The sequence below is a fragment of the Zootoca vivipara genome, chromosome 13 (assembly GCF_963506605.1).
Source record: "Zootoca vivipara chromosome 13, rZooViv1.1, whole genome shotgun sequence".
NCBI classification, from domain to species: Eukaryota; Metazoa; Chordata; class Lepidosauria; order Squamata; family Lacertidae; genus Zootoca; species Zootoca vivipara.
The window spans coordinates 16,202,066-16,224,290 of record NC_083288.1 but is presented as its reverse complement, the minus strand read 5'-3'; the positions used below and the strand labels follow the sequence as shown (position 1 = coordinate 16,224,290).

The following is a 22,225-nucleotide window of genomic DNA, read 5'->3' as shown; positions in this document are numbered from 1 at the left end:
AAAAAACAGGAGCATTGTTTCTCAGATGAAGTAAGAATATCAGGGAGACAGTGTGATAATGGATGACTTCCAGCTACCCTCAAATTGACTGGATAAATGTAAATTCACATAGTGACAAAGGACTATTTCTAGATACAACGAGTTATTATATTTTGGAACAGTTAGTCATGAAACAGACATGAGAAGGGGCAGCGATTGAGTCTTGGTGGTGTCAGGTCTAGCACGAGTTGCAAGTGTTGTTGAATTGCTTTGAGATGGTGACCACAATGCTATCAGATTAAACGCAGGAGAGTGGGAAATTGCCCAGAGTGTCCCAACAGTCACTTAATTTCGAAAGAAGAAATTTTATCAAGAGAGGGAATTGGTTAAAGGGAAGTGGAACTGCAATTAGGAGGCTCATATCCCTTCAGGAAGCTTGGAGGCAATTTAAAACCGCTGTAATAGAGCCTCAGAATGCATATGTGGATTAGAAGAGGTACAAGCAAGCCCAGGAGGATGCCAGTGTGGTTAAACAGTGGAGTCGGGGAGGCTAGAAAAGATTAGCACAATCAAGCTCCGGTAAAAGTAGCTCTGTGTGTTTGAAGTAGAAATCTGTTATGCACAAAGAGGCCAGGGCGGCCTAGTGGTTAGTGTCGGGCGGGGACCTGGGAGACCAGGGTTATAATCTCCACTCGGCCGTGAAGCTCACTTGGTGACCTTGGTCCAGTCACTGTCTCCCAGTCCTAACCTATTTCACAGATTTTGTTTGTGGAGATTAAGAGAGGATGGAGAGAGTACTGCTTTAAAGGTATATTTGTACACAGACCGTGAGATTTTCAGTAGTGCAAGCAAGCAGCTGCCTAGGTAGTATGAAGATTTACTGTCCTTGGGGATATAAAGGAAAACGTTGGAGGTGTTGGAAAGGTGTATTGTGGGATTAGGAATAGTGATGCCTTGTGTTAGACCAGTGGATTGGGCTGGGTAACTAATTTTATGAAGATGGCCCAATAGGAGATAATAGTCCAACTTCGATGGCAACATTTCCGCCTCCGTTTGGGACAGGGTAGACTAGCACTTTGACTCTGTCCTCATTTATTAGCTTATTTAGGGGTTCTCACCTGCCCTCTGTCAACTGGGAAATGGTTAAATATCGCCTTCCCTTGTTGGCATAATATTTCTTTTCCAGTGCTAAAATTAAGTGAATACTTAGAATTGGCTAAATTTACAGACTCAATAAGAAATCATTCAAAGGAGAGAATACGGAAAGAATGGGATGTTTTCATAAAATATATGAAAAATGGAAGTTCCCAGAATATCACTTGGCTCAGCGTAGATTAAAATCCCACTGGCAACCAGAATGTTTCTCCATAGATTTACCATAGCTGCCAAGTTATCCCTTTTTTACAGGGATTTTCCCTTATGCTGAATAGGCTTCCTCGCGAGAAAAGTGAAAACTTGGCAGCTATGAGATTTACCGACTGAATACAGATACAGTGGTACCTCTACTTACGAATAACTCTACTTACGAATGTTTCTACTTACGAACTGAGCTCCGTCCGCCATCTTGGATGCGGTTTAGATAGGATTTTTTCTGATTACAAATTTTTAGATAGGGTGGCTTCGACTTACGAATTTTTTCTCCCAATGCATTCCTATGGGATTCGACTTACAATTTTTTTCGACCTACGAATGTGCATTCGGAACGCATTAAATTCGTAAGTAGACGTACCACTGTATTTAGGGAAAGGAATCATCAAGTATGTTCATGGATAGCAGGAAGTCATGTTAGGAATCAAGGAGTCAAGCCAGAAGTTGAAAAAAGACGGCTTGTACCCCCTATGAAAAAGTGTGTTTGAAAATGCTTGGTTTTGAGGTTTTATTCATTTCTTTTTTTCTTTTCTTTTTCATTCCCCCCCATTGCTGATAATGCTTTTTCTTTTCGTTTAATTTTCTGTTATTTGATGTATGTATGTATATGTAAAATCAAAATAATTTTTTTTAAAAAAAAAATCGCCTTCCCTTCCCCTACAACATTTCTCCGATGTCTTAAGGAAAAGCAGGACACTCTGGAATCAAATCAGAAACTGGGATGGCTTCTGAAAATCTGGGACCATATCTGGAAAATAGGGACACTTGGAGAGCTTGTCTTCCCCACCACCTCACCGCTGCCCTAATCTGACTTGTCCTCTTCTCTTTTTGTTCTCCTCCACTGGCTGTTAAGTTTTCAAAAAACATGGGAAGGCCCCAACTTGAATCTCCTGCATCACATATGTTTTTGGCCTAGAGATTTAAAACAAAGCAACCAAATTTGAAGTGTGTGGTGTGTTACTGGGATAGAAAAGGGATCCTGAAAATATTAATAAATACCACTGCTTTCAGGTTAAGTTGCCAAGTCTGAGCTTTGGTATGAAACACAGTACAGTGGTACCTCGGTTTATGAACACAATTGGTTCCGGAAGTCTGTTCATAAACTGAAGCGTTCATAAACTGAAGCGAACTTTCCCATTGAAAGTAATGGAAAGTGGATTAATCCGTTCCAGATGGGTCCGTGGAGTACTTAAACTGAAGCGTTCATAAACTGAAGCATGGGTGTAATTGGTTCCGGAAGTCTGTTCATAAACTGAAGCGTTCATAAACTGAAGCGAACTTTCCCATTGAAAGTAATGGAAAATGAATTAATCCGTTCCAGATGGGTCCGCGGCGTTCATAAACCGAAAATTCATAAACCGAGGTGTTCATAAACCGAGGTTCCACTGTACTATAGTAAGTTTGGTCCCATATGGGTGGCTCCATCTAGCGGCTGAAGAGTATAATTGTCCCAAATGGAAATTCCACTGGGTGCCAATGTTCTCAGAACGCTTTAAAGCAGGCATCCCCAAACTTCGGCCCTCCAGCTGTTTTGGACTACAATTCCCATCTTCCCCAACCACTGGCCCTGTTAGCTAGGGATCATGGGAGTTGTAGGCCAAAACATCTGGAGGGCCGCAGTTTGGGGATGCCTGCTTTAAAGAAAGAAGGGGGGGGAGCCACACTCCAGATTAATGCAGCAAATTGAGGCCAGAGAACCTTAAATTCTCCTCCCTTGTCTCTCCACCTCACAACCACTTCTTCTCCCAACCAGGAATTTGCTGCGCTTACTAAGGAGCTGAACTTATGCCGGGAACAGCTGTCAGAGCGAGAGGAGGAGATCTCGGAGCTGAAGGCAGAGCGGAACAACACACGGGTGAGCAAGGGGAAGGCTCTCGACTTAGCTTTGAAATCCAGAACTTGCCTGACAGTGTCACATTTTGTGTGTTCATGTTACAGGGTCTCTCCCAGAAACCCCCCAACCTGGTTGCACCCAGGCAATTTTGATATACAACTCCCATTTGCCTCACCCCAAAACATCCAGGTTGTTGGAAGAGTGGTCTATGTGAGATTTTTAAGAGGTGGATGTGGGAGGATGGTGGGATTTTGATGTTTTGGCAACAGTTAAACATCCTTTTTGGACAGATGGCTGTAGGGGAAGAAATGAGGTATCTCCTGCTCAACTGTTTGCTGCAGCAGGAAACAGAAGACTTGGGCCCAAAGCTCAAATGGAATAGGAATTAGAGTGCTGTGGATTTACCAATCTCACTTACCTGGCCTGTTTTCAAGGCCAACCAGGCAACTTGAATCGAGTGAAGCCTAGTATAGTACTTCCACCATCACCCTTCACTGGTAAGTTCTTCTTCTGCAGCAAAGCTGCAGAAAGCTTACTAGGGAAGAACTCATTCTAAGGAAGCTGCTAATGAAACCACAAAGGTACTTTACAGTAGATCCACCATTGTGCATAGGCTTGCTTCACGGGGCATGAGTGAAGCATGAGTTGTCCCACGATGATCAAACAAAAAAATGACTGTTTATCCGAAGCTTGTTTTGATTTCCAGCTGCTCTTGCCTTTGCAGTCCGGTGAGTTCACATGCAACGTAGGGCTGCCTACAGTAGTTTTGGGGTCTTCCTAAACACAGTTTAAATGAATTACCTAAAAGACGTACTACTTCCTTCCCAACGAAGAGCTTTTATGCTCGCAAGACTAAATGCTTTCCCTTCCACAGTGACCACAGCTAGATACTCGCAAATTCCTTATCAAGCCCTCCTGTGTGCCTGCAATCAGGGAGTACCAGATTCACTGGGCCATATTCTTTTGGACTGCCCTTTGCACAGCAGACTCCGCAAACAGATGCTGAGCAAGATGTTGGACCTGTGACCCATGGCTCCAAGAGAAAGCCAAATGTGGTTCCTCATACCCACGGATAGGGACAAGGATGTTACTGCCTCGGTGGCTTCCTTTTTAATCTCCATCTTACCCAAAAGGGTTCTTAATGAATCAACCGTCTTGGGTGAAGCAGAACAATCGAGTGGCTTGTGACCCTCGACAGCCTCAGTCCTGTCCCTTTTAAATTTATCCCAGTGATTTGAAATGTCTTAACTTGCAATGCCAATAAAGGTATTTGTATTGTATTGTATTGAATCAAGTTTCATAAGCCAACAACAAACCATGGTTTCAGTTAAGCTACTAGGCAGGGCTCACTCACAACGCTAAGCCATTGTTTAATAAACCATAATTGAATAAACCATGGCTGAGTGTTAGTCAGGCCATATTGTCAGTCAGAACCTGACCATAGGTGAGTATTTGATCTGTCTGATTCATTCAAAGGGACAAGCAAAATAGGTTTTTCTTGTACTTACATTGAAGGGCACTTCGTTGAGAAGATTTTCATTGTTCTGGTCCCTTAGTGCCCCCCTGATTCACTACTCTTGAGTTCTGGTTTGCCTATGAGAATTTCTAAAGTTACCTCTGTAATTGGAGCATGTGAAGTTTGTTGCAACATTTTTCCAGCTGCATATTATTTAATTTTGCTTCTTCTGTGATGCATTTGCGTTTAATGAACTTGGATCATGTGTGCAGCCACATTAAGATTGGTTTTCAAAGCACACTTGAGTGTTTCTCACTGCTCATTGAATGTTCTGACAGAATCATTGTGTACTAAGCATTCTGGGGTTGTTGGTTTTTTTGGTTTTTTTTTGTCTATTGCATTAAATTAGAGGCCTGTTATTTTTATGTTCCTTATGGGGTACTCTTGTCTGGTTCCCCCCCCCTATTAGGGTAGGAACACTCTTTCATTCCCCCTTCTGTTCTTATTTTCTCTGATAGAACCTCCCACCACATGTAATAGCAAAACTGCTTCCCCCCTGCCCCCATCTCTGCTTGTTGAGGACTCACTCTTTGCACCCCTGTTTGGCACAAAAGTAGCCATTTGGCAGAGGAGGCCATTTTAGAAAAGCAGCGATGGATCTGCGTTACGATCTGTGGCTGTTGAGATTTGGGTCCCTGTCCACCCCTAGCTATGTACCTGCAGCCTCGCTATAGCTCCATCAATCCTCAAGCAACGCTCCACCTGTCTGTCTCTTCTCCCTAGTTGCTGCTAGAACACCTGGAATGCCTTGTATCGCGACACGAACGCTCCCTCCGCATGACGGTGGTGAAGCGGCAGGCCCAGTCGCCGGCTGGTGTCTCCAGCGAGGTGGAAGTGCTGAAGGCCCTCAAGTCTCTCTTTGAGCATCACAAGGCCCTGGACGAGAAGGTGAAGAGAGGGCAGAGCAACTCTTGACAAGGCGGTGGAGCTGGGCTGGTGGGGGTGTTCTAGGAATTTGTCCCAGGTGCCAAGCCTGGGTACCTGCAGGGTTAGAAACTCAGATATATAAGCCAGGCGTCAACAATGGCTCCTTAAACCAAGGTTGCAGTCGCCAAAACATAAGGTCAAGTTACCATTTGGGGGCATAACGGCTCTAAAATCTTGCTTTTCAAACGATGGACCGACTGCGATTGATTCTCAGTTAAACATCCAGCTAGTTCAGACGACAACCTTGAGCTAGGTTGAGAGCTCTGAGAACTTAAAGAAGAAAAGTCACTTGATCCAGGGAACAGTCCACATATATATTGGCCTATTCCGACCTCCTTTCCTTAATGGCGACTGCACCTGCTCAGGCTGCACAGAAAAACCAATTTGATTCCAGAAATTCCTTCCGATCGTGCAGATAAAATATAACAGATAGAATTCTACGCAATGGGGTGTTAGTGTGTGAAAACAGTCCAGATCCAATGATCCCCTGATGGTGGGATGCATCTTCACTTGGTTGCAGGTGGTCAAAAGCTAGGTGCAAAATGTTCCTGGCGCCTGGCTCATCTTGAACACTGGGTACCTGCGGCCTGCAGATGCTGTTGGACTTCAACTCCCATCAGCCCCAGCCAGCATGGCCCAATATTAAGGAATGATGGGAGTTGTATTCGAACAGCACTGGCAAGGTTTCCCCACCCCTGCTTTAGGGGAGGTGTCACTTGTACCATATTTAAATCATATAACTGCAGCTATGCCATGGATGGAGGGTTAGCAGAGTTGCATACTGGGGGAGGCAGGGTCTGTGGGCTGTTTCTCTCCTGTCTGACTATAATGCCTCTTCAACTCTCTCTCTGGTGCACGGCAGGTTCGAGAACGGCTGCGAGTGGCGTTAGAGCGGGTTGCAGTATTGGAGGAGGAGCTGGAGATGTCCAATCAGGAGGTAGGAAGGAGATTCTGCTCCCGCCTGCAGCGGGAGGTTGGTTGAGATGTGTGCTGTGACCCCCTCAAGAACTACCATGAGCCGGACTCAGCCGGCGATTCCCAGAGGTTGGGCGAGCTGAGATTCCCCACAAGGGTACCGTGGGTTTGTGAATGCTGGTGTGTGCTACTGACACGGCAGCCCCCAGAGATATGCAGGGAGGGGGCATAACTGGTAGCATACACACAGAAGACCTGGGCCACCAAGCCCCCCAGTAACCATCTGCCGGGTGTCTTCTCCCTCTGGTAAGCCAACTGTAACACGATCCAGGCTCTTGGAGCCGGGACACGTTATCTGCAGAGTTTATCCAGCTTTAGCATGGTTTGGCAGCAGCAGCAACAGGAAGAAACTCAGAGAGAAGTCCTTGCATATTTACAAGCGTTTATTCTAAAGCATCTCGGAAGATAGACCAAACGTGTCTTTCTTCATCAGCAAAGCAAAAGCAAGAGAACTACAATTACAATAGTACAACAAACGGAAGTATACATCATGTGACACATTCAGCACCCTCTTCCAAGCCTGTTCCTGTTTAAGGTGGAACAGAATCTACTATGAAATCCTAACAATAACTGCATGCAACTTGCAAGTCAATGTGGGGGATTGGCCTTGGAACAAAATCCCACGCCTCATTCATGAAGGAGATAGGCGAGTCTCTCTTGGAAGGGAATCTTGCTGTTCAGGCACCACCACCGAGCAGGCCCTGCCTCTCATACTTGATGGTCCTTTACTGACTTGCACGCAGACTCTCTCTACGAATGCTGGTGGAGGTCCAAAGTAGATGCAGGCACCACCACCACCCCGCCCCATTTACGTGCATTCTACTTGAGTGCAATTGCATATATGCACGGCGCCAGGAAATAATTAAATTCAAACTTGGAAATGATGGGGGAGAGCTGGAGGGTCCTTGTGGCTCACGAGGAGACCCTCCCTGGAGCCCGAAAAGGATGTCAGTAAGGGCAGAGGAAGCCCCAAAGAGATTGGAGGTGCAGCAGGGCTTCGTTTACACTGCTTAGCCTCCTCGCCTAACAGCTGATGTGTGGGGTAGCATCACAGCAGCAACTGCTTTCCCGTGTATCCTCCAGCCTTCTGCTGGCCCCAGAGCTTCAATTCTAGCTGTGATTTTTGGATACAGTATTTTTTGGTATGGATTGAAGAGAGAGTGGCAGGGAGGGTGCTCCCCACTTTACGCAATTTCACTTAAGCACACAGGGGCCCGGAACATAAGCCCCGTGTAAGTGGGGAGTCGTCTGTACCTAGGGACCATCTTCCTACGCAGGTAGCACTGTGGTCTTGGGCCTCTTGGGCTTGCCAATCAGAAGGTTGGCGGTTCAAATCCCTGCAACAGGGTGAGCTCCCGTTGCTCTGTCTCAACTCCTGCCAACTTAGCAGTTCAAAAGCATGCGAGTGTAATAATAATAATAATAATAATAATAATAATAATAATAATAATAGCTTTATTGTCAAAGTACAACCTGTGTACAATGAAATTAAGTAGATAAATAGGTACTGCTGTGGCGGGAAGGTAAACGGCATTTCCGTGTGCTTTGGTTTCCATCATGGTGTTCTATTGTGCCAGAAGCAGTTTAGTCATGCTGGCCACATGTCCCACAAAGCTGTCTGTGGACAAACGCTGGCTCCCTCAGCCTGAAAGTGAGAGGAGCGCTGCAACCCCATAGTCACCTTTGACTGGATTTAACCGTCCAGGGGTCCTTTACCTTCTGCTGTCCCATTGATGGTAGCAGAGTAACAGTAGTAGTTCTGTGTGGGAGGAACATAGCCAACTGCGGAAGACACCTGTTTACTCCTCTCATCCTCTATACAGTCGTACCTTGGAAGCCGAACGCCTTGGGAGTCGACCGTTTGGGCTCCCGAACGCCACAAACCCAGAAGTGAGTGTTCCAGTTTGCGAACGTTCTTTGGAACACGAACATCTGCCATGGTTTCCAATTGGCTGCAGGAGCTTTCTACAGCCAATCGGAAGCTGCACCTTGCTTTCCGAACATTTTGGAAGCCAAACGGACTTCCAGAACGGATTCCGTTGGACTTCCAAGGTACGACTGTACCTGAGAACAAGGCTGAAGCTTTTGCATCTCTAACCTCTGCCCTTGCCTTGCCGTGAGCCAATTCAATTGCCTCCGCTCCTCCCAGAAGCCACTGCTCAGCTGAGAGGTAGTCACTTTACCTGGGGAGGCGGGGAGAAGTCTTATCAATTCCTGAGTAGCAACCCCTAAGAGTGACAGAGGGTGGACATCATGTCTTTTGTGTGGGAATTAGACTTTCATTCCCATTGACAGAGTATGCGAAAGATAGCCCTGGGTCATTTGACACTTTTCTCTCCTATAAAAACTAAGCAGAACACTCTAGTTTAAAGTTTAAAGAACACGTAACTTTTGCTTAGTGTACTTGCAGTTGTCAGATTAAAATATACAATGCAGGCGGATGTTTTTTAAGTTGCTAATGCATCCCATGGACTGCAAGAAGATCAAACCTATCCATTCTGAAGGAAATCAGCCCCTGAGTGCTCACTGGAAGGACAGATCCTGAAGCTGAGGCTCCAATACTTTGGCCACCTCATGAGAAGAGAAGACTCCCTGGAAAAGACCCTGATGTTGGGAAAGATGGAGGGCACTAGGAAGACAGGAGTGCCTGGCGTGCATGGGGTCACAAAGAGTTGGATACGACTAAACGACTAAACGTTAGATTAAACTAACTAACATTTACAGACTGACTGATACTCTGACTTTGAGGGAGACAGCAGAACAACACAACCTGCTGCTCTAACTGTTAAGACTCACATGACTGTTAATAACTGAGCCAACTGAACTAACAGGCAGAGAGTGTATGACATCACAGGGTTCTACAGCCAAATTATTATTATTATTATTATTATTATTATTATTATTATTATTATTATTACCCCACCTCCCCCAGCCACTCTGAGCAGCTTCCAACACATATAAAAACGTAATAAAACATTTCAGTTATTAACCCTTTACATATGCATTTTTGCATGCTATCATCCCGCATTTTGGTGCAGCGCAACGGCTGACATTTAACATGGGCCATAGGTTCCCCAGATTGGAATGATTCCCTGGTACTGCTGGAAGAGACTATTGTTGTCCTAAGCCGATTGCCACCTGCCTCTCATTCCTCAATTTTATTTTTCATTTTAAAAAAATTAATTAAATTTTACGTAACATATTTACATTCAAACATAAAATATGAACATCATCATTTAGGATTCCCTGAATCCTTCGACTCCCCTCCACCCTTCCATGGTTACCATTATCAATCTTTTTTCAACCGCTTCCCTTATTTTCTCTATTTTTAAAAATAATAATCCATTTTTTACCATAGTTTTTTTGTACATTACAAGCATTGCTCAAATCCTGCCAAAGCTTTTAGTTTATAAATACATTATAAATTTTGCTCATTCCTTCTTAAAGTTCTTCTGGTTTCTGATTTTCCCAGTCAATTTCGCCATTTCGGCGTAGTCCATCATCTTCATCATCCATTCGTCTCTGGTCGGAACTTTGTCCTCTTTCCATCTCTGGGCCAGTAGTATCCACGCTGCTGTGGTCGCATACATAAATAGTCGTATAAAATAAAAACGGCTTTTTTATTTTTCATTTTTTAACACTAGTGCATCTTCTTGTTTTTCTCCTTCCTTTTCTTCTTCCTCTTCCTGTCTGCAGTCTCTTTCCCTTCGAGAGCAGCTTGCCCGACGCCGATCTGGCCTGGACGACCCCAGCAAAGAGGGAGACTCCCAGATCTGTGTAAGTGGTGCGGAATATGGGCAAAGCACATGGGCTATCACCAGCTCTTCTCTTGTGTGAGGGGTTTGTTTGCCTGTGGGAGGTGGCTATAGATCAGGCACCCCCAAACTCAGCCCTCCAGATGTTTTGGGACTACAACTCCCATCATCCCTAGCTAACAGGACCAGTGGTCAGGGGTGATGGGAATTGTAGTCCCAAAACATCTGGAGGGCCGAGTTTGGGGATGCCTGCTCTAGATGCTTGCTCGTTTCAGTGAGGTCGGCAGGGACAGTGTTTTTGGTGTGCCATAATCCCTTCCTTCTGTTTCTCAGGCCAATGGATCCCTGGAGTTGGGACGTGGTGGCCGGGAATCCGAGCTGGAGGAGGTGTTGGAGCGCCAGCGAGGAGAGCTCTCTCAGCTGAAGGAGCGTCTGACCATGCTTTGCCGGCAGATGGCAGAGCTGGAAGAAGAGCTGGCTACAGCCCAGCGGGACGTCATCAAGTCTGAAGAGATCAACGCCAAGCTGCAACGCGACCTCAAAGAGGTAGACAACCGCAGCTGAAACACTCCATACATATCATTACAATTACTAATTACATTTATATATACCACCTGTCTTCCAAGGATCTCAAAGTGGTTTACATCAGTGGTCCTCAACCTTGGGCCTCCAGATGTTTTGGCCTACAACTCCCATGATCCCTAGCTAGTAGGACCAGTGGTCAGGGATGATGGGAATTGTAGTCTCAAAACATCTGGAGGCCCAAGGTTGAGGACCACTGGTTTACATGGTTCTCCTCCTCCCCCTCCCCATTTCATCCTCACAACAACCCTGTGAGATAGGCTAGGCTAAGAAAGGCTTCCTCAACCTCACCCCTCCAGGTGTTTTTGGCCTACAACTCCCATCATCCCTAGCTAGCAGGACCAGTGGTCAGGGATGATGGGAATTGTAGTCTCAAAACATCTGGAGGGCCGAGGTTGAGGAAGCCTGGGCTAAGAGGTGGTGGTTGGCCCAAGGTGAGCTTCATGGCTGAGTGGGTGGGATTTGAACCCCGTTCTCCCAGGTCCTAGTCCAGCACTCTAACTACTACACCACCGCTGAGAATGTATTGTTGATTAACTAAAAAACCACCCTAATTGGGGGAATAGCCATTGTAACGCCAACATAAAAACAAACCCAGATGCATGAAATTATAGAAGTACATATTGTTAATACGTTGAGTGCAGTGGTTAGAATACTAGGGTGGCCCAACTTGGAAAGCCCCACTTTCCTAGGTCGTCTTGGCCCAGTCACACTCTCTCAACCAAACCTACCATGGAATGGAAAGAGGAAAAAGCATGTAATGCCACCTTGAACTTTTTGGAGGAAAGCCAGGAAATAAATGTAGCAAGTAAATGTTTTCAAGACAGCTTGCCATTTCAATCAAAGAGCAATAATTAAGAATAGCAGTCCTAAATGCCAAATAAATCAACACAAGTTAGCCTGCTAAGTTGCAAATAAAACAACACTTGATTCTAGTTTCTGTTAAAAGCTCAAGCGAAGTTCTGAAACACTTATTTATTTAGCTATTTATTTGCTACCCATTAAGAATAGGTTTTCATGATTATGCACATTTCAAAAAATCAAACCTTAAAATATATTCTAACAACACTCAATAAGTTCAGAGAAAGAGGGGGGGGGAGTGATGTCCAAGGTCTGAAAGCTCTACAATGTGTTTTTTTAAACTGTCAAGCTGGGGAAGATAAGAAAAGTCTTCACCCGGTGCCAAAAAAGGCCCCAGAAAGGCAAGCCTTTCTGGGGAGGCCAGCGCTCAATATGCATGCTATCACTTAAAAGGTCCTTTTTCTGGGAGCCACTGGCTCAGAATGCCCTCTTTCAACTTGCCACCCAATTCTCAACTAGTGAATTGGAATGAGGGGAGGGGGAGCATTTGACATTGACCACTGTTTTGCCCCCAATACCACCGAAGGAGGAGCTTGTCATGGCAGCTTAAAAACAACAATAACAACATCAGGGGAAAATCCCATTGGAGGAAACATGGCAGCCCTGCAGATTGATGGTTGATTTTTTGTTACAGTACCATGGTAAACACCCCATTGTCCCCTGAACTTCCACATAATGGCTCAGGGGCAAAATTGTACCGCAGCTTCCCAAAGGCTTGATTCCTCCCCACCCCAATTGACTTTACTGCAGCCCTAGAGCTGCTCACCCTATTTCTGAGGGTAGGGTCACCCAGAGAAAGGCCTCAAAGGAACGTCTTAATTTCCAGGCCGGTTCATATGGCAAGCAATATGTTATGGCCGCAGAAGAGGCAAATTCAGTGTTGGGAATTATTGAGGAGAGATTGGAAAACACAACAGAATGTAATGTCAGTATATAAACCTGTGGCACCCACATGTAGTGTGTACATTTCTGGTTCTCGCCAAAAGAATATTATGGAGTTTTTTGGGTTTTTTTTTGTTTAAAGGAAAATGAAAAAAAAGGCAACTAAAATGATCAAGTGACTGAAGCAGTCATGAGGAAAGCTTTAAGATGACGATGGGCAGATCTACACAGACACACACACACACACACACACACACACACACACACACACAACAATTTTATGTGATTTTTCTCTGGCAGTTTACCTCACATTTTAATCAGGGTGTGTTAAAAAGTCTTCCCACAGAGTCTCTCATAAAGAAAAAGAAAAGGCTTTTCAGTTTGTAAGAAACAAGAGATTTGTTTTACAAAATCCCAAAAGGAAGCCTAGCATTAACACCTTGGTGATGCCTGCACTGGTGTGGGAAGCCTTTTCTTACAACTGGCACCAGCTTTGCTATGGAGCCTGATGACTCACAGAGGGGGGGTGTCTTTTTGTGCAGTAGAATACAACTCTGGACCCCAAACCACTGCCTAAAAAACAGGGCGGACTCCCAAGAGCACAAGGTTTGGTCATCCCTTGCTTCACAGATCTGGGCTTTTTGATTTAGGAAAGAAAGAAAAAGACCACAAAGGTGGGGGTATGACAGAAGTCGGTGAAATTATGAACAGTGTAAGGAAAGTGAATAAGTACTCCCTCTCAAAGCTATACTAAAACCTCAGTTTCACTAAAGCAGAGATGAGGAACCCGTGGCCTTGCAGATGTTGTGGGACTCCGACTCCCATCAGCCCCCGCCAGCATGGCTGATGGCCAGGAATGATGGGAGATGTACCCCAGTAACTTCTGGGAAGCCAAAGATTCCCCATCCCTACACTAAAACCTCAAGCTACCGGCAATAAGATTGCTGGGTGGGGTTAACAAAGGAATGCAGCAAACTGCTGCTCCCTCAAGTAGACAATACACACACACACACACACAGAGAGAGAGAGAGAGAGAGAGAGAGAGAGAGAGAGATCCCCACATGTTATCTAGTGCATGCAAGGCACCAAGAACCTTCATTTCTTCCACAACTGGCAACTAAAGGAGATGGGTGGGAGTTCCCAGTGTGACTTGCCCATCATTCCCTTTTCTTGTCTGGTGGGGGTGTGTGACAGGCTCTAGCCCAGCGGGAGGACATGGAAGAGCGGATCACTACCCTGGAGAAACGCTACCTGAGCGCTCAGAGGGAGGCGACCTCTCTCCACGATGTCAACGACAAGCTGGAGAACGAGTTGGCCAGTAAGGAATCCCTGTACAGACAAGTGAGTCCCTTACTTCCTGTCTCTCTCTGTCCTCTCTTGGCTGTTCCCAACACTTCCCTCCTTAAACCTGGTTGTCCCAGGCATCCTCTCTCTACTCTTCCTACGCATGCAGGTGGTTGTGAAGTTGCCCCTGACTCTTTCCGGTGAGTCCCTACTGGTGTATGCAGTTCCAAATGATGGAGATTCATTACAGCTTCCTCCTCTAGCCCACCTTTGGTGGACTTGGAAAATCTCATTTCCGGGCTGTTTTATCACCTTCCGTAGTTGCACAGGCATCTGAGGCTGGCTTAAGTCCCCACCCGGTGCATAAAGCACCCAGATTCCTTGGTTCTCTCCCTGCCCTTCCCTTGTCACCAAGCACCAAATTTGTTTGGGGTCACTGCTTGGAAGTTGTTCATTGACAAGGCCATTGGACTTAACCTTTTACCCTGCGCAGAGTGAAGAGAAGAACAGGCAGCTACAAGACTGGCTGGAAGATGCCAAGCAGAAGCTTCAGCAGACCCTCCAGAAGGCCGAGACCTTACCTGAGATAGAGGCCCAGCTGGCCCAGCGAGTGGCAGCCCTCAACAAGGTACTTGCGCGACGAGGAGGAAGGGGCCAGTGCGCCACGTGGCTGGTGGAGGATGTGGTCCATGAGGCACACCTGCTGGAATCAGAAAAGGGATAATTCTACCACATGTGGTGGGAATGTGATGGGTTCAAGAAATTCTGGGAGTCGGTGTATAATGAGTTAAAAAAAAAATTGAGATATACTTTTCCTAAAAAGCCAGAAGCTTTTTTATTGGGGTTAGTAGATAATGAAATCGTAAAGACAGATCAAAGATTTTGCTTTTATGCCACGGTGGCTGCCAGAATTCTAATTGCCCAAAAATGGAAAAAAAACAAGAGATTCCTTCGATAACAGAGTGGCAAACGAAGGTGTTAGAATACATGGAAATGGCCAGACTCACCCACAGGGTCCGGGACCAGGAAGATGGGAAATTTCGAATAGAGTGGAGTAAATTTATTGATTATGCTAAAGATAATTACAAGGGAATGGAAACGCTAGCGGTAACGACATAACTCCTTGATCGCAGAGATTGTACCAAGTTTATAAAACACGAGAGTGGATTGAACTACTTTACCGTCTGGTGGGAGGAGGGAAGTCATATGGCAAAGAATTGAGGCTGTACAGTTGTCTGTTTGTACTGTTCTGTATTGATGTATAAATGAATAAAAATTTAATGGGAGATCAAATGGGAGTATGGCTTAACACTCCCCTTCACTCTCTTCTTTAGGCAGAGGAGCGCCATGGGAATTTTGAGGAGCGCCTGCGTCAGCTTGAGGCCCAGCTGGAGGAGAAAAACCAGGAGCTCCAACGGGTGAGGGCATGATGGGAAGTAGGGCAGGATTTTGATGGGAAAGTGGGAGTACCAGGAACTGGAAGAAAGACTATACAGTAGCTCATTGGTGGAGCATGTTGCTCTGAGTGCAAAAGAGCCCAGGTGCATAGGTACCAACTCTTAAGGAGCCCAGACCCCTTCAGCCCCACCCCCCTGGACTGTGATGAGATTTCCCAGCCTCCTTCTCTGCCACCGCTGCATGAGAGTGCAGGTAAAATGCCCTATCATCCACCTGACTCCCTTTCTCCCAGGACGCGCTCCCTCCTTTCTTCCCCTCTGATGGCCTTGGCCTGAACCCTTCACCCTACGGGTCCCCCACCACAGAAGGGCTTGCCATTGTCCCCCGGTGAGTCCACTGGCTCAGCCTCTTGGCACCATCCCCAGAGCCCAGCTGCCTGGGCTTTGGAAGTGCCGAGCAAGGGAGGGAGGGAGGCGGCACAGCCTCTGCCAGGCTGGGGACCCTCACTCTAGGCTACACTCACCTGGCTCCAGCCTGGCTCCCTCCCTCCTTCTGGCAACCTTCGGGCAGGGCCGGGGGCCCCCAATATTTTGTTCAAATTGTCGCAATCCCCGGCATCTCCAGGTAGGGCTGGAAAAGGCCCCTACCCCAAATGCTGGAGAGCTGGTGCCACTCAGTGTAGACAACACCAAACCAGATGGAACAGTGGTCTGACTCAGTATAAGACAGCTTCCTGTATTCCAATTTTAGAGAGCTTTTGTGGATACAGAGGCAATAAAGCATTGTAAAAACAAGTAAGGAAGAGGGGGCTGTTGGACGCGAGCAAGGGAAGACAGTGAGAGGTGGAATCAGAGGTGAAGGTTTCTGGGAGGTGAGTGAGAAAGACAGAGGCAGGGGTTGTTGCCCTGTCTTCAATGCCTGCTGTCTCCTTTGTTAAAAACAAACAAACAAACAGGCACGCCAAAGGGAGAAAATGAACGACGAACACAACAAACGCCTCTCGGAAACGGTAGACAAGCTGCTCTCGGAATCCAACGAACGTCTCCAGTTGCACCTCAAGGAACGGATGGGGGCCCTGGAGGAGAAGGTAGGGTGTGGGGGCTTGTGGTGAGAGGTAGGAACATGGTTTGGGGAGAGCTGCTTCAGAGCAGCCATGTGTCTGCTGTCCCTGTGCTCACTAAGTGGGTGGAAATCAAAGGGAGGAACTGTCAGAGCCAGGAAATGTGGCGGGGAGATAAGGATTGGCCCTTCGGAAAGCAAGAAGGTGAGGTGTCTCTGGAGCAGAGACTTCACCTGTCTGAACCTCTTGAGGTCTTCAAAGGTGGTACTTATCTGAAGCCTTGCCCTAACAATTTGACCAGATGAAAGGCCAGCCCTATTCACGTTCCCTCAACAACCACAGCTATGGCAGCCATGTTGGTTTTCTGAAATGCAGTCCACTGGCAAGTAGATAAATAGGTATCGCTTTGGCGGGAAGGTAAACAGTGTTTCCTTGTGCTCTGATTTCTGTCACGGAGTTCCGTTGCGCCAGAAGCAGTTTAGTCCTGCTGGCCACATGACCTGGAAAGCTGTGGACAAACACCGGCTCCCTCGGCCTGCAAGCGAGATGAGCACCACAACCCCATAGTCACCTTTGACTGGACTTAACCGTCTAGGGGTCCTTTTACTGGCAACTCTGGTTTTGGATTGCCGTGGGTAAAGAAGCATGGCCACCATCACAGGAAAACATGGCAGCCATGTGTTTTTAGCCACAAGGCACCAAGATTTTCATTCCCATGTACTACAGGAAAATAACTGCTAGTTCTAATCATGGCAACCCAGATGCCAAGCTAGAAGGGAGCCCAGGAGGTTCTCCACCAAGGGCCCTCATGTGAGGGACATTTAGGACTCTCAATGTTAGGCAATTGCTGTGATGGTTTTGGCTGCTGTTGGGGTTGGTCTTAACAGAAGAGGCAACTGCAGAGAAGCAGCAGCGGCCCTTCCATGTGGGGTGATGGAGAATATGGTGCATGCAGGAAGGGATGGAGGAACATTCTGTCAAGGGGTCCTACCTTCATTCTCTTGCTCTAACTAAACTCTTTCCTTCCCCCCACCCCCATCAAGAACACACTGAGTGAAGAAATAGCCAACATGAAGAAGGTTCAGGATGAACTACTGGCAAACAAGGTGAGGCTAATTGTGGCTGAATTACTATCAGAGAGGGTGAAAGTCGCTAGTCATGAAATCCAGAAGGGAGGAGAATGTCCTGAATTTGCAGGCTGAGCTAAGGGCTAGAGAAAGAGGAAGGGAAACTTCTGGGAGTGTCCGAGGGCTAACAAACTGAGGCAGAATCCTGCTAAGATGGAGGCGTTGTGGGTGAGTGATTTGCATGTTTGCAAGCTGGAGAGTCCGGGTCGGGAATGCATACAGAAGAAACAGGTGTATCGTTTTTGGGGTGCTCCTAGATCCATCTCTTTCATTGAAGGCTCAGGTAACCTCTGTGGCAAGGAGCCCCTGTTATCAGTTTAAGTTGGTATGCCAGCTGCACCTTTTCCTGAACATGAATAGCTTGGCCACTGCGACTCACGTTTTGGTAACCTCATGATTAGACTACTGTAATGCACTCTGTGTGGGGCTTCCCTTGAGACTCAAATGGGCATTTTCCACCATTGCCCACACTATGCCCTTCCCTCTGCCATATGTTGTTGGCATCCATCTGTCTTGAGGGGCAGTGGAGTGCACCTCTGGGGGTGAAGTCAAACTTCTGCGTCAGCAGCACCAAAGTAACCTCCCTGGGCAGTGTGTATGGAGGTTCTGGGCTTCCCAGACGACAAGACCCGCCTCTCGGCCTCAGCGATGTGGTCCAAGAGAAAGCAGAACAATACCTTTGGTACCAGCTTGGCTGCAGGCGTTGCCGGAAGGAGGCATACAAGGCACTGTCCAACGATCTTAGGGACTTGGGGTTTGTGTAGAGTTTCACTCCTTAGCCTTTTATTACACTCTTCCGTGTTCAGCTGTTGTATGCTGCTTAGAGATAAATAAAATAATATATTTTAGAAATACTATATCTTTAAAAAATATATACAGTATATATGGTGGAGGGCTTTGAAGTCTGCTAGGTTGCTTCCAAGTTTTTGCATTTTTTATAATAATAATATTTATTAGTTTTCACTTATAATAATCCAATAATAGCCTCATTATAACAATGCCAAATTATAATACAATTACTAATTCCAATCATTCAGATGCCAAAGTATATAATTTAGGTGGCCCCCCCATGTGCTAGAATTGATGGTTTGATGATTTACTTTATTTCTGCTTTCCAAAAATCTTATTAATGTCAATTATACTCCAGTCAAAAATAACAATCCCTTATACAACAACTGCAGTTCTAACAACTTCCATTTGTACTGACACATTAAAAATGATTTATAAAAGTACAGGCGAAGCATTCAAATGATATCCTTGTTCTCCCCATGTGTGGTAATTATTCTGTCTGTGGTGGTTCTTCTTTTTTTAATATAATTTTTATTGATTTTATAATAAACAAAGAAAATACAGAAAGGTAAACAGTCATAATTTCACACCTTCTTCCATCCCCCCCCATGAGTCCCCTCCTGCCACGAGAAAGACCCATGCTGAGCAGATAGTCGGAGGTGGTTAATTTTAAGTGGCTGGGTTTCTCCCCTACCCCTCCTCCCCTCCCCAATTCCCACCCCTGCCACCGGTGGGCCCCAGAGTAACAGGGGGAGACTGAGCCGGGTGTCCGCCCAACCAACATTCCCAACCCTGATCATATATGTAAAAAATAAAGAGAAAAGGAAAAAAATGGGAAAATAGGATCCCTAGCCCCCACCCCACCCCAAAGTCCCCGAAAAAAGAAAATGGAAAAAAGGAGAAAAAACCTAAAAAAGAAAACATGAAAAAAGAAAAAGAAAAAATACATAAAAATTCCCAAATCTTTCACATTATCATTGTGACTTCCTCAAATCTCTTCTTCCTGGTTTTCCTAACTTCTCTAATTTAATATGGTGAATTTTCTACCCCAGTTTCAACTCTTATTCTTATAATATTGACTTGTTCCTCCTCCTTCTTCATGCTGCCCCCCCCACAAGTCCCCTCCTGCCACAAGAGGAACCTGCTAGGTGCAGCACTTCAAAGGTTCCATTTTTTTGTCTGGGCTTCCCTCCACCCCCTCCACCCCCCAGAGCACCTTCTGCCACCAGGTGTTTCTGGGCAAAGAAAGGAGGGAAGGCGGCCCTCCATCCAGACACTTATCTAAACACAAAAATACTAATACAAATCTAAAAATTGTTTCCCAAGCCATTCTTCTACCTCCCTCCAGAAAACTAAATTTTTATATCTACTAACTCTCCTTTCTCCTCCCGGTGTCCTCCCCCCCCCCCCTTTAGATCAGCAGTCCTTTAACAAGCCAAGATTTCAGAAACCGTTAATCAATCACCAAAATACTTTTTAGCTAGAATTTTTCACCCAACTCCCATTCTTTCCCACTTCCCAATCCAGGCCTCTGTCTCCCCCCCCTTCTGCCTTTCCTTTCCCTCTGTTGCCCATGCCCAATTTTTAGACCCTCCAGGAGCCTTCTTTTCTTGAGTCTTTGAATCATATTGTTGTTCTTGACAGCTGTCTTTTTCCTTTTCAAGTCCTTGTTGTTCTTCCTCCAGATCACATTTTTTACATTCCATCTCAGTTTTTGCGAAATCCACTTCTTGTTCTTTATCTCAGTTTTTGCGAAATCCACTTCTTGTTCTTTAGTCTCAGGTAGGCTTTCAACATTGTCTTCAAAGTCCTGCTCTTGAACCAAAGTCTCTACAGATGTTATGCTGGAGTGTTGCAGTGTCCTATGTATGTCCTTCAAAATCTCCAAATAGTTCAGAACAGCTTCTTGGAAGCTTAGTGAATACATTGTTTTCATTCCTTCTAACCACAAACAGGCAGTAGATTAGGAGACAGAGCACACTGGAAATTTCCACTCACCACTCACTCACAGTTCCCTCCATCTTGGCTATTCCTTCCATTGTCTTTAACTTTTCCACAAATAAATCCTCTCTTAAGTCCAAATGCTTCTCTTTTAGTAAAATCTTACAGCCAGTTAAACTCTCACCGAATTTTTAGAAATTTTTCTTGTCTTTTAGCAGTTTTGACAGCTTTGACAGCTGTCAAAAATTTTCTCCCCTGACACACTTGCTGTTCCTCAGGAGGTGCCGGCACGGGTTTTGTAAAGAGATACAAAGTCTTTGTTTCTTTCAGGTGCTAATAACAAAATATCTTTTTCGGCTTTGGAATGTTTAATGCGCCTTTTAATCAGCCATTAGGAAGAGATCGACTCCCGTTTTTAAATCTCTTCCGATTTTTCCAAATTGGTAATTTTAAAGTCCAAAAAGTCCCAATGAAGATTTCACTTACTTTGAAGAGGTCTTTTTAAATTATTGGGAGAATCTGCTGCTGCCCGGTAGAAGACTCGGGGCTTCACTTCTCGGAGGTACCGATGTCGACCAAAATGGCTCCCGCGACTCCAACTCCGCTGGCTCTCGGAGACTCTACTGTGTCTCCGGGCAGCAGAGGAGTCGCCAAAAAAAACGGAGCCCGCCGGTCTCTGTGCCTTCGGGACGCTCGACCCGAAGTTCTTGTGGGGAATCCGCGCGCCCCGCGGAATTCCCCCCCTTCCGCGATGCCAGGGACTGCGGAGCTCGCAGTCCCTGCGTCTTCTTTGTCCGGCGCGGCAGACCGGAAGTCTGTGGTGTTTCTTCTTATCCTTGTAAAATATTATGTCTATCTTTTCCCGGTTGTTGCTGTTCTCCATCATGCCTTGGGCGGAGCTAACAGGTTGCTTCCAAGTATTGATGGTGTTCTTTGCACATGTCCTACAGGAACAACTCTTAACTGAAATTGAGAGGATGCACATGGAGATAGACCAGTTACGCGGGCGACCTGTCTCTACCTACTCCCGGTAAGAAGGCTCCTCCCCCTCTCAAATTACATTAACCGGTTTAGTGCAGCCCTCCCCGCAAAATGTCAGGATTTCAAGAAAATCTTGTTACATGGCTTCCAACGAGCCGAGTACCTGAAAGTCTTACTTGGTTCAGTGGGGACTGGTGGGATAAAGCTCCTTTACTTGCATGGTGGAGACCCTCTTCCTGACCATCCTTGCTCACGCTTCTCATTTTTCCTGCTCCACGGAGGTCCCTGCCGGGCAGCGCGTTGGAGCTACGTTACTCCCAGGCGCCCACGCTGCCCGTGGGGGCCCACGTGGACCATTACAGCAGTGCTGGCGTTGCAAGACGTTCAAAGAAGGGCCGCTGGACCGTCAAGGACGAGGCTACCAAGGTACGGGGTTGCTGTGTAGGGGTGGGCATGAGCTCTGAAGAGGGCGGGAGGGGGCACCCAGAGCAGGCCCCATACATTTTGGTACCCGAGGCAAAACACAAAATGGCAGCCGCCACCCACCAGGGAAGAAGGGGGTGGCAGAAGATCAACATCAGGAACAAGGGTGGGAAGAGGCCATCGGCGCCTCCGATTCACTGTAGAGGCTGCATTGGGAGAAGGGGCTGCCAAGGGGGTGGGCACATCCGGCCTCCAAGCAGTGTGCCACAGCTGTTGCTGCCACCATGGCAGCAGCTGTGGGTGATGCATTCTTTGGAGGTTGGATCTGTTGCCCCTGTGAATCCTGCTGCCTCTCCTTGCCACAGGGGTGGGCTGGCCTTGGGGGTACCCAGCATCCCCCCCCAAAAAAAAAGTTGGTGGGGAGTGCTGGGATGGTACTAGCAAAGGTCTAGTGTTTGTATCACTGGATTAGAACACTTAACATTCCAGTTGCATTACAGTAAGGTAAAGGTAAAGGGACCCCTGACCATTAGGTCCAGCCGT

General features: G+C 46.4%; 1 protein-coding gene across 2 annotated transcripts in view; it reads left to right on the top strand.

Annotated features, from left to right (window-relative positions):
- PPFIA3 (PTPRF interacting protein alpha 3) overlaps positions 1–22,225 on the top strand; it is a 67,430-nt gene that overhangs the window by 21,959 nt on the left and 23,246 nt on the right. For both annotated transcript variants that reach the window (XM_035135641.2, XM_035135640.2), the window contains exons 3-14: positions 3,101–3,202; positions 5,421–5,585; positions 6,487–6,561; positions 10,296–10,376; positions 10,688–10,900; positions 13,874–14,020; positions 14,457–14,591; positions 15,298–15,381; positions 16,317–16,448; positions 17,465–17,527; positions 21,229–21,308; positions 21,541–21,685. In XM_035135641.2, coding sequence (XP_034991532.1) covers positions 3,101–3,202; positions 5,421–5,585; positions 6,487–6,561; positions 10,296–10,376; positions 10,688–10,900; positions 13,874–14,020; positions 14,457–14,591; positions 15,298–15,381; positions 16,317–16,448; positions 17,465–17,527; positions 21,229–21,308; positions 21,541–21,685 — 1,422 coding nt within the window. The remainder of the gene's footprint in view (positions 1–3,100; positions 3,203–5,420; positions 5,586–6,486; positions 6,562–10,295; positions 10,377–10,687; positions 10,901–13,873; positions 14,021–14,456; positions 14,592–15,297; positions 15,382–16,316; positions 16,449–17,464; positions 17,528–21,228; positions 21,309–21,540; positions 21,686–22,225) is intronic.